Source organism: Hordeum vulgare, chromosome 1H (assembly GCF_904849725.1).
Source record: "Hordeum vulgare subsp. vulgare chromosome 1H, MorexV3_pseudomolecules_assembly, whole genome shotgun sequence".
Lineage (NCBI taxonomy): Eukaryota > Viridiplantae > Streptophyta > Magnoliopsida > Poales > Poaceae > Hordeum > Hordeum vulgare.
In genome coordinates this window covers 251,874,478-251,885,557 of record NC_058518.1, presented here as the reverse complement: position 1 = coordinate 251,885,557, position 11,080 = coordinate 251,874,478, and the positions used below count along the sequence as shown (strand labels likewise).

The 11,080-nt window shown below is 46.2% G+C and overlaps 2 protein-coding genes across 2 annotated transcripts; one reads left to right on the top strand and one right to left on the bottom strand.

The window, feature by feature from the left end:
* Positions 1 to 267: 267 nt before the first annotated feature.
* Positions 268 to 4,879, top strand: LOC123430122 (probable pectate lyase 5). Its single transcript, XM_045114029.1, has 4 exons — positions 268 to 784; positions 901 to 1,789; positions 2,501 to 2,709; positions 4,432 to 4,879. Exons 1-4 carry the CDS (start codon positions 651 to 653, stop codon positions 4,619 to 4,621), a joined length of 1,422 nt encoding a protein of 473 aa, XP_044969964.1. The 5' UTR covers positions 268 to 650; the 3' UTR covers positions 4,622 to 4,879.
* A 253-nt stretch (positions 4,880 to 5,132) lies between these two features.
* On the bottom strand, positions 5,133 to 9,850 carry LOC123430133 (splicing factor 3B subunit 4). The gene is made up of 9 exons (XM_045114040.1): positions 9,442 to 9,850; positions 8,816 to 8,864; positions 8,483 to 8,571; positions 8,311 to 8,367; positions 7,660 to 7,722; positions 7,507 to 7,572; positions 7,040 to 7,126; positions 6,857 to 6,950; positions 5,133 to 5,886 (listed from the first exon to the last, which is right to left on the bottom strand). Exons 1-9 carry the CDS (start codon positions 9,544 to 9,546, stop codon positions 5,390 to 5,392), a joined length of 1,107 nt encoding a protein of 368 aa, XP_044969975.1. The 5' UTR covers positions 9,547 to 9,850; the 3' UTR covers positions 5,133 to 5,389.
* Positions 9,851 to 11,080: the final 1,230 nt, after the last annotated feature.

The following is an 11,080-nucleotide window of genomic DNA, read 5'->3' as shown; positions in this document are numbered from 1 at the left end:
TTAAAAATCGTTTTTATATTATGAAATAGAATGAATAACATATACTTTCTTCGTTTCTACACCCTCCGTTCTTAAATATAAGTTTTTTTTAGAGGTTTCACTAGGGACTACATACAAATGTATATAGAAATACTAGATTCACATATTTTGCTTCGTATGTAGTTTTCTAATGAAATCTTCAAAAAGACTTATATTTAGAAACGGAGGGAGTAGTTTTTTCAAACTACAATTTTTAGAAACAAAGGAAGTAAATATTTAAAAAAATGGCATAAAATATTTGGCCATGATCCGATGGCACTTCTTCGTTGCACCGCCTATTTCCCTTCCCTTCCTCTCACATTTCTGCAATCCTCTTGTGCATCATTTAACAAGCAAGGAAGAAATCTGCCCCAGGAGATTCCAAATCACCTCCCCTCCCCTCCCGTCTCCTCTTCCCCCCTCTCTATCTCTCTCCCCTTCCACGTTCACACCACTCCCCCGCTCCCCCCCATTGGCCATTGTTGCCCCCATCCCAAGCTCCAAATGTCAAGAACTTCAGCCTCCCGCCCCCATTGCCCCGCTCGCTCTGCTGCTGGCTGCCACTCTCCTGCATTGCTATAAAATCAACTGCATCTCCACTCCAGCCCCTCTAATCCAGGCAAGGAGCAACCATGGCAGGAGCCCCCGAATCCATCCTCGTTATCTTACTCCTCCCCGTCCTGTTGCTCGGGGCCGGGGCCTCCTCCCTCCCCCTGCTCAACTCCTCGCTCCCGGACCCCGCCGCCGTCGTCGCCGACTTCCACAGGTACTGCCTTATCCTCGAAATCTCGCAATGCGGCAGGGCAAACTTGAAATTCGCAATCTTTTTTCACGCGCTTCTTCCGCACTGTAACGGCGGCCGGTTGGCGTTGGCACTGGCAGCAAGGTGGCGACGTCGCGGCGGCGGATGCAGGAGACGGCGGGCGTGTGCATGACGGGCAACCCTATCGACGACTGCTGGCGGTGCACCGGGACAGAGTGGTGGAAGGACCGGCAGCGGCTGGCGGACTGCGGCATCGGGTTCGGCCGCAACGCGCTGGGCGGCAAGGGCGGGCCAATCTACGTGGTGACCGACTCCTCGGATCGCGACCCGGTGAACCCGGCGCCCGGCACGCTCCGGTACGGCGCCATCCAGGAGGGGCCCCTGTGGATCGTGTTCGCGGCGGACATGACCATCCGGCTCAACGAGGAGCTGCTGGTGAACAGCTACAAGACCATCGACGGGCGCGGCGCGAACGTGCACGTCGCCGGCGGCGCGTGCATCACGCTGCAGTACGTGTCCAACATCATCATCCACAACCTGCACGTGCACGACTGCGTGCCGGCGGGGGACGCGAACGTGCGCTCCTCGCCGACGCACTACGGGTGGCGCACCCGGTCGGACGGCGACGGCATCTCGCTCTTCTCGGCGCGGGACGTGTGGGTGGACCACTGCGCGCTGTCCCGGTGCGCGGACGGGCTGGTGGACGCCATCATGGGGTCGACGGGGATCACCGTGTCCAACAGCTACTTCTCCCACCACGACGAGGTGATGCTGCTGGGGCACAGCGACGGGTACCTCCCGGACTCGGGCATGCAGGTGACCATCGCCTTCAACCACTTCGGCGTGCAGCTGGTGCAGCGGATGCCGCGCTGCCGCCGGGGATACTTCCACATCGTCAACAACGACTACACGGCGTGGGAGATGTACGCCATCGGCGGCAGCGCCGGGCCCACCATCAACAGCCAGGGCAACCGCTACATCGCCCCAGCCAACCCCAACGCCAAGGAGGTGCGTGATTTTTCTCTTTGCCGTGCCGTCTCGGTTTGTTTGCTGGTGGTTTTGGGTCTCGGTTTGCTCCGTTCCTTTCTTTGCTTGCTTGGCGAGTTCTTGTGCTGCTTTCACTGCCTCGTTTGGATCTTTGCTCTGTTTTGGGCGGTGGATGGGCAGGCCGGTACCATGCGGTGGTTGCCAAAGAAGAAATAACGTGACCATTGTCCTCTTCTTCCATGTCCCGTTTTTCTTCCCGTGCGTGTTCTCCACTAGAAAGTGGTCCAGTTTGATCCTTCAAAAAAAAAAGTGGCCCGGTTTTTCCGTTAAAAATCATGTTATTTTCTTCGGTTATTTTGCTAGCCAGTACTTATTAACACTAGTTGATGGTCCTGCGAAATGGTACCCGCACTCGCTGATCAGTGAATGTGCCTACTACCACCATCTCTTTCTTTGTTTTTTGAAGGATCTCTCTTTTTAATGTTGGTGTTGGTGTTGGCAGTGTAGTACTACTAGTTTCCTTTTATTTTACAAAAAAGGTGGCGCGTGCGGCGGGCGTGCATGCATGCATGCTTCCCCGATTTGGGTCCAGCCAGCCGGAGGCAGGGGTGGGAGGCTCGTGCATCGCACCCCCCCCCCCCCCACCCGGGAGGTCACGGCCAGCAGATAGTAGTGTGAATGAATGGATGAATGAATGTATGAATGAGCGGGCGTGGTTGGGTTGGTTTGCAGGTGACGAAGCGCGTGGACACGGAGGAGGGCCAGTGGAACGGGTGGAACTGGCGGACGGAGGGTGACATGATGGTGAACGGCGCCTTCTTCGTGCCCTCCGGGGAAGGGATGGAGAACATCTACGACAAGGCCTCCAGCGGCGTCGACCCCAAGTCGTCCGCGCTCGTCGACCAGCTCACCATGGGCGCCGGCGTCCTCGGCGGGCCAAGGTACTACGCTCCCCTTCCCTTCCCTTCCCTTCTACGTGGGTGGGTCAGGGGACTCAAATATCTCCACAAACTCCCATCGATCGCGGCTAAGCGGGTCCCGCGTCAACGCCTTTGGTACCCAACCTTTTGCCTTTTGTTTGGTCTTCATTTTCATTTATACTAGTATAAGAGGGTGTTTGAATCCAAGAGACTAAAACTAGTGTGACTAAAACTAGTCTCTTTAAGAGGCTAAAGTTTCAAGCACCCCTGACTAAAGAAAGGCTAAAACTAGTCTTGAGCCTAAAATCTTTTAGTCAGGGCTACCCCTACTAAAATATGCATTAGTCCGCTCTCTCTTCATTTAACTCCTCATGCAAGTTCTGGATTGGAGGGTTTGAAGGATAATAAATACTCATTAACTTGATTTTAGTCTCTTTAGTACTTGGATCCAAGCATGAGTGGGGCTAGCAAATTTTAGTCTCACTACTTTTAATCATGGGACTAAAACGTATCCAAGCACCCTCTAACTCTGCGCATTTGCCTTGCTCCAACGGACATCGGTCGCCGGAGTGCGTGCGCGCGGCGTGGGTCGCCGATTCCCGCGCCTGGAACCGAATTTGCGGTGGAAATTTCTAGCAATGCTCTGCTCTGCTCAGCTCCTTTCTGTCCTGTCCTGTGTTGTTTGTTTCCCCCCTGCACGTGCACCCGCACGCAGAAATCATTTCCTCCCTGGCCGTGGGAATACACGCGCGCCACCGCCCGGACATAATGCCGTGGTAGATGTGCGTACTACGTTGGACGAACCATGTCGGCGCTATGCAGTCGTAGATTCAGGATGTAGCATCACGTACGCCGTGCTAACTATACTAGTACTCCTAGTACAGAGCATGGTGGTTACTTAAATTAAACTGCGACTCCTCACTAGAAGATGCAGAGCACTAGTGCAGCGTACAAGTGCAGAGACCGGGAGATAGTGATGTACTGACATATTCAGACTGTCAATGGCGATCGCATGGGTCAAAGCAAGAAAAAATTCGGCCGTGCATGAGGGCAGCGCCATCATCCAGCACGACCCACCCATCATCCGCGGCCTCGATGCTCCATCGTCAAACGAAGAAAAATAGTGGCCGTGTTCTTTTCTTTTCTTACACCAAGACAAAGCGAACCAAGACAAGACAAAGCGAAGAGTAGCCCGTCGGGGAGCACGGTAAGCGGTCCCTCTGTCTGCGTCTCCTCCACATGCGCGCCGCTGGCCGCTGGTTTTGTCCCGGAATCTTGCGTCCCACCACTTGAATCTTGCTCAGAGATGAAAACTGCCATAAGAAAGAGCTGTGCATTCTAGCTTTTCTTTTTTTTAGAACTCTGCAATTCTTCTAGCTGGTAACGGGAGTCAATTGCGTGTTTGGATCTAGCTAGCGTCCTCTGTTCGGGACCTTCCCATCCTTTGGAACGGGGACAGGCGAGGAGAGAACGTAGGTCTCACTGAGTCACTGGCACTGGTAGAGTTTCTCGGTTAGAAAAACAAAACCGGTGGCCTTTTTGCCGTCCCGTACCGTGTTCCCCGGAATCGACTTCTTATTCAGGTGTTCCTTGTGGTGGTAGATCTGAGCTTGACCGAGGCTCGAAACCATTGCTCAAAAGCGCATCGGTTCACTCCCCGCTTCTCTCCGACGCATGTGTAGGCGATCGTTGCTGGTTTTGTGGTGGCATCTTTCTCATCATAACGTGTGTTTATTCTTTCAGGGACAATGGCGAAGCGTCCGCGTACGTCGGGTTCAACTATGCCGGATCGGCGACCGGAGGTGGAGGCAACGGGTATGGTTCCCTTGGGATGGTGTATGCCAACAGCGGCGATCAGGGCTGCCGGTCTCAGTTGATACTATCGCTGACTATTTCAGTTGTTGCTCTAATATGTCGTGTAAGACTCGATTGAGACATACAAACATGGTTATTATGATTCAGTCGGGGTAAAGGTAGGAAAAGAGGGGAAAGCTGACACTAGGGAGATAGGCAGCACAGCAGCAATATAGATGCCCGCCATCACCATGATGTCCATGTACCTACCGCCACATGGGGATGGGTGGGAATATTGCAAGGTAGTATCAGTGTAGCTGTTGTGACAAAGTTCATTTATTAACTCTAACCTCCCTGTAATGTCTGCAAAAGAAGGAATTACATGACTGGTTTATAATGGAAGCTCGACAACAACTGTTTTACTAGACTGCATCCAAAGCAACTGTCATCAAAAAACAAAACAAAATGTCACAAGAGGATTTGTGGTTTTTAACCCTCAACGGTTTATTCACAACAGAGGATTCGTGGTTAAAAACAAAACCAAATGATGTTGCTTGGTGTCATGAAAAGAGCCGAGAGTAGCACTACAACTGTCCATCGCCAGGGGCCTGTTTAAAAACACGATTCTGTCAGTAATAACGATGTAATGGTGACATAAACACAGATCATGGTGCATAAAAGTTCTAAGCAGAGTACACAGTAGCAGCACCCATACAAGGTGTACTGTACATGCAATCACAAAAGCCATGCCATATTTTGTATCACCATCCGCTAATTCTCTCAATTCCGATACTCTCCTAGTGTTGCAACTTGCAAGTTACATGGCAAAATATGGAAGACTTTAACATCCTTGGTCTACACTTGCTGCGCGCCAGGTTAAACCCAACGGAAGACCCCTTGCATGTTTTTAACCAGAAGGCGGTGGTGGTGGAGGTGGCATGGACATTGGAGGCGGCGGCATTCCACCACCTTGTTGCGGGGGCGGGGGTGGCCTCCACATAGGTGGAGCTTGCATATTGGGAGGTGGCGGCGGCGGCCTGGACATGTGATGAGGTGGCGGAGGCATCATGTTTTGTGGCGGAGGCATCATGTTTTGCGGCGGGGGCATCCCTGGAAGCCTGTATTGAAGCTGCTGTTGCATCGGAGGTGGTACTTGTTGCATATTCTGCGGAGGACCAGGCCAGGCAGGCTGTCCATGCATCTGCATGGGAGGGTATTGACCAACAGGTGGCGGGGGCGGTCTGACATGTTGCATCTGTCCTGGGACATTCCCATTGGCAAAAGGCCGTGGCACAGGTGCACCAACACCACCGTTTTGAAGCCCTTGGGTTGGAGGAGCAGTTGCAAACATTGTGTGTGGCCTATGCTTCTGAGATCCTGGGTTGTTCGCCGCAAGCAACCTCTCTGCCAACATATAAAAACAGAGTTAATAAAACTATGCTTCAAGGAAGAAAGTCCCAAGTTAAGAAAAACTAGTAATAATAAGATTTTCAGATCAACAAGGCCCATCTACAGCATATATAGGCAGCTGGTGTCAAGAGCAGTGTGACAACATGTGATACGGTAGTAAAAATGCCTCCAGGAAAATCTCAACGCATAAGATCAAGATCCATCATATTTACTAAATGATGAAATAATTAAAAGGAAATCACTTTGAATAAAGTTGAAACCCTAAGGCCCCATTAGGTACATGGGAGTGCAAAACAAAGGAACAGAAAAGGCATAAGAATCAGGTGGGATGCAAACTGGAAACCTACAGGCTTCCAAAACATAGGAACAGGCTTTTCCTTTGGTCTTGGTGGATGTTATGTTTCCCCTATTAAACGTAGGAAACCTTCTAAGGAAACCGTACAGACTTCACAAGAAAAATTTCCATAGAAACCTGTATTATTCCTGTAGAAACCTGTGAACCGAAAGGGATCTAAAATGTCAAAGCACAAATGTGGGGATTTAGGGAACTGCGCATCAACATGTTCATCCTGCCACCCATGTTCGAGCCTTGGGCTCCGCAGGGTGTGTGTCTGGGTTGTTTCTTCTTAATAAAAATGCCTCATGTGGTTCTTACTATAAATGACACGTGTCTTGGGCTCCCTGTTGGTCTAGTTTTTTTTTTAAATGCGGGGATTTGGAGAAGTATAACAATGTAGAGTCCATGTCCAGAATGTAACAACCTAATAAAGACTAGACAACAGTTTCTTTTTAATGCGGGGATTTGGAAAAGTATTGCAATCTAGAGTCCATGTCCAGAATGTAACAACCTAATAAAGACTAGACAACCAACTTCAATATTCTTTCAACATATAAGCGAGAGTTGATCCATGTTATTGTACAAGAAACCAACCAACTAGCTCAACAGTATTTCCAAATAAAATACCTGCTGGTGTGCCATGGCGCTCTCCTTTCGTGTCTTTCTTGTAAGCATATGAGACAGTGATTGGCCGATTACATAAATGCTGATTGTTCATGGCCTGGGAAATTACAGCAAGGTAACAGTTGAAACATATAGCAGAATCACAATAAACCAAAATATAGAGCAGTATTGCGAGAATGACATTACCTCTATTGCTTGATCAGATGATTCAAAGGAATCATAGCTCACAAAGCCAAAACCTCGAGAATTTCCAGTTTCAGGGTCCCGCATTATCTTGAAAAAGAAAGTTCAGAATATGACAGTCATGACACCAACATGCATTTGCGTCAAATATGCAAAGGGAAAGGGGGATAGAATATTTAATTCGTTCGATCTTTATCATGGTACTAATGAAAAGGAACACTTCGGGGAGCATGTAGGGTAATTTTAAATCAAGGGGATGCTACCAGACAAGTGTTACACTGAAGCAAGGAAGACTACCAGACAAGCAAATGCAATAATATTAGGTTAACTTAAGCATAACGATTGCTCTTCTTTGATTCTGTAGATCGTAATAAGAGGCTAATGCTGACAAATTCAGATCCCATCATGACGTGAGATAATTAGCTAGCAAGACATAGCCATATGCAGAGTAAAGTTTATACAAGTGTCACCTTAGGGTTGGTCACAATCACCCCAAATGCACTGAAGGTATCGTAGAGAAGCTTCTCATCAACTTCCTGTTGACAAAGCAAACACAACACCATTAGCCACATATATTAATATGAATATAAAGTAATAAGAGAAAATGGGTTTTAGGTTTCTACCGGATCGAGATTGCCAATAAAAAGATTCGCACCAACATCCAAGCTCTTCTTGTCTTGGGAAGCCTAGAATAAGATGGCATGGTCATGTTATGTCACTGTGATTGAAATCCTAACTTTATGATGTATCATTAAACAAATTCATGCGGACTACATACAATAAAGAAACTTCAAGTTACGGGGAAGCAATAGGTTTGTAAAAATAGAAAATGAGAATTCAATGTACTGAACACTGTCGATCAAACGGTTTACCACATGATGATCATCCACGTTAATTAAGTTGTTCAAACAGTAACAGTACCATCAGAGTGGAAGAGTAATATCAACATTTGAAGACATTTTCTTACTCAACGCATCCAATCCCCCAAAAAAATCAAGAATTTGGTATCTGGTCTGTCAATGTTTTGAAGTATCATTCGAATTTCTAAGCACGCAAGATTAAACTACCAACTATCATAAAGTTCAAAATTAAGGGATCTCAGCGTTCGTTCAGTTACTATATTACTCCCTCCATCCCAAAATAAGTGTCTTAACTTTGTACTAGCTCTAGTATAAAATTGTACTAAGCTTGAGACACTTATTTTGGGACAGAGGGAGTACAGAACTGCTGCAAAAGTACTGAGGAAGGCTGGGAGGGTCAAGAGAAATGATTACCTTGTTTACTCTTATTGGCTTTCCGTACAATTTGAGCATGTTCAAAATCTTAATAGCCTACAAAAAGCAAAGCAAAAATTCAAAAAAAGAAAAAAAAGCAAAGCAGTTTACATCTAGATGAGATAAATGAAGGTAAAATAAATTGCCATCACGCCGGTACAAATAAACTTACATAATCTGCATCTTCCTCACTCCTGAATTCTACAAACCCATAGCCCTGGTGTAGATTTGTAACTCTGTCTTTCGGGACATAGACATTAACTACAAACAAAAGAAGGCATCATTATTTATTAACCATGAAACTCATTGATTTATTCACATGATATTTGAGATAAATATATATTTTATGATATAAGTGAAAATGGACTGCCAAGACAAACCATCCCACAGTTCAGCACCAAACATATAAATCGAGTAGAGCAAGATGCTGGAAGATAGTTCACAACAAGAATCAACCATACTATTATAGGGCATAAAAGCATCCTATTGTGGACATGCTACTTACCAACAGGGCCTGCTTGGACAAACAACTCCCACAGTAATTCCTCCGAAACCTGTAAAATAATATAGGGAGTACTATCAGCATGGATGTCTGGAAATAATGATATCAAAGGGAGAAATATGTGGTTCTACAATATACAAGAAGAATTCACAAATTCCCTAAAGTGCATTTTATTTCTCAATGGAAGGGACAGGATTGAGTTTTGCAACTTACAATCATCCATAAGCACATACTCCCTCAAAAAAAAAGCACATACAGAACTCCATGGCTATTATTTCCTACTGAAGAAAGGAAAGATAATCCCAGTTACAAACTATCAAACAGCAATGTGATTGATGCACATCTAAACTATTCCACTCCTGTCCATCTAAACATTACACCAACGACACTTCTATTACGCATGATTATTAGCGACCAATGCAAGCTGCCACGTTGCTGCACTTGAAACAGCGGTATGGCTTGGATTTAGTAGCAGGGACTAGCCATTTTGAACGCGCAAGACAAATCCATATTCATCAAGCAAAAATTGGACAACGTCGCCGACAGGATACACGGATCCTGCTCTCGGAGCAAGGTTGGGATCTACAGAGATGGATATGAGGAGGAAGTAAGGGCGGGGGAACACCAACCTGCGGGTCGAGGTTGCCGACGTAGGTGGTGGCGTCCTGGTTGCGCTCCGCCGAGTGCTGCCCGAGGAGGTTCGCGCCCACGCCGGGCGCGATACGCGTCGTCATGCCTGGCTCCCGGCGGCGCGAGGGGCTGCGACGGCGAGAGTGCTAAGAAAGCGGGGCCGCGGGGATGGAGTCTCCACTAGGGCGAGGACGGGCTGGGGAGTCGATGCAGTATCTTGTACGGGGCGGCGGCGTTCGTGCCGTCCGTGCAGGGAGCAGCGCTGGCGAGGGTGGCGGCGTCGCGACCGGTGAAGAAACGGACGGAGGGAAGCCCTAGGAAGCCAGTCAGTGGGGCGGGGGAGGCGCCGGTGCAGTGGCGGCGGCTAGGGTTAGCTGTTCGCCATGTGTGGCGAGAGATAGAGGGTTCTTTTCTTTTCTTTTGTTTTGATTTGAATTGAATAGCACAAGGGCCCGTGCGTTGCAACGGGCCATAAATTTTTTACTGGTTCGACATTTTACAAAAACGCAAAAGACCATATGTTACAAAGAATACAAAATAAATAAAGGTGTGCTTAGAAAACTGAAAAACATTTTACCAATCAAACAACTTCTATTATTTGGTGGTTTCAATGAATGATGTCAAAGATACGCATCGACATTATCAACTATAGAATTTGAAACAATGCCAGCTCGGTAGTCATGTGACATGTTTTCAATTGCAACAGAGAAAATTCCATTTTAACTTGTTACATGAAAGTTATAAAAAAAATTAGAAGAATTATTGCCTATCGATAAATCAAATAATAATGAAAAAATTTAGCAGAATGCAATGGTTCATATTTTCTAATTTAAGGTGAAGGATATTATAGAGAAAACGATGACCATACTAAGGCTACGGGGAAAGTCATAGGCACCACGTCATACAATTATATGAAATACCATGCCTTTAGACATTTCCAAATATGCTACGATCCATTCCGTGATCCAAACGCGACGATCCTAAGGGAGGAAGAAGCACTTTGTATTATATATAAATATTACGCCCTACCAAAATAAATATGGCTCAATACCCCAACATATGAGCATCCTCCATTTTTATATTTTAGTATGGTGGTTCATCATGTTTCCATCTATCTTTTTCCCCACCCTAGTTAATGATGGCCGCGGTGTCCATGTGATCGTATTTTGTCATTTTGATGCCCACTTATCTTTTTTGTGAAATGCATAGATAGTTTTTTACTTAGCGATCATTTTTTGAATCGTTGAACTTTTTTGAAATTGGAGAACAAATTTTGAAATTCATGATTTTTTTAGTTTATGTGAACATTTTTTTAAAGTTTCATAGATATTTTCTTAAAATTCACGAATATATTTTAAACACATGATCATTTTCCAAATTATGAATGTTTTATATTTGCTGAATATATTTTTGAATATCGTGAATTCTTTTATAATATGACAACATTTTTCTAAAATCATCAACAATTTTTGAATCCGTAAACATTTTATGATTCCCCAAAGCCTTTTTGGATTCTAGAACATTTGATGATTTGTTTAGAACTCGCAACTCTTAAAATTTGGATTTCTGAAAAATACCTATTTAATTTTGAAAACAAATAAATTGAAATAAAAAGATTGGCGGGCCTATGAACCCGTG

Coding starts and splice junctions, on each gene's coding strand:
- LOC123430122 (XM_045114029.1), top strand. CDS start 651: ATGGCAGGAGCCCCCGAATCCATCCTCGTTATCTTACTCCTCCCCGTC. Junction 785..900: donor GTCGTCGCCGACTTCCACAG/GTACTGCCTTAT, acceptor TGGCACTGGCAG/CAAGGTGGCGACGTCGCGGC. Junction 1,790..2,500: donor CCAACCCCAACGCCAAGGAG/GTGCGTGATTTT, acceptor GTTGGTTTGCAG/GTGACGAAGCGCGTGGACAC.
- LOC123430133 (XM_045114040.1), bottom strand. CDS start 9,546: ATGACGACGCGTATCGCGCCCGGCGTGGGCGCGAACCTCCTCGGGCAG. Junction 8,865..9,441: donor TCGGCAACCTCGACCCGCAG/GTTGGTGTTCCC, acceptor ATTATTTTACAG/GTTTCGGAGGAATTACTGTG. Junction 5,887..6,856: donor GCGCCATGGCACACCAGCAG/GTATTTTATTTG, acceptor ATATGTTGGCAG/AGAGGTTGCTTGCGGCGAAC.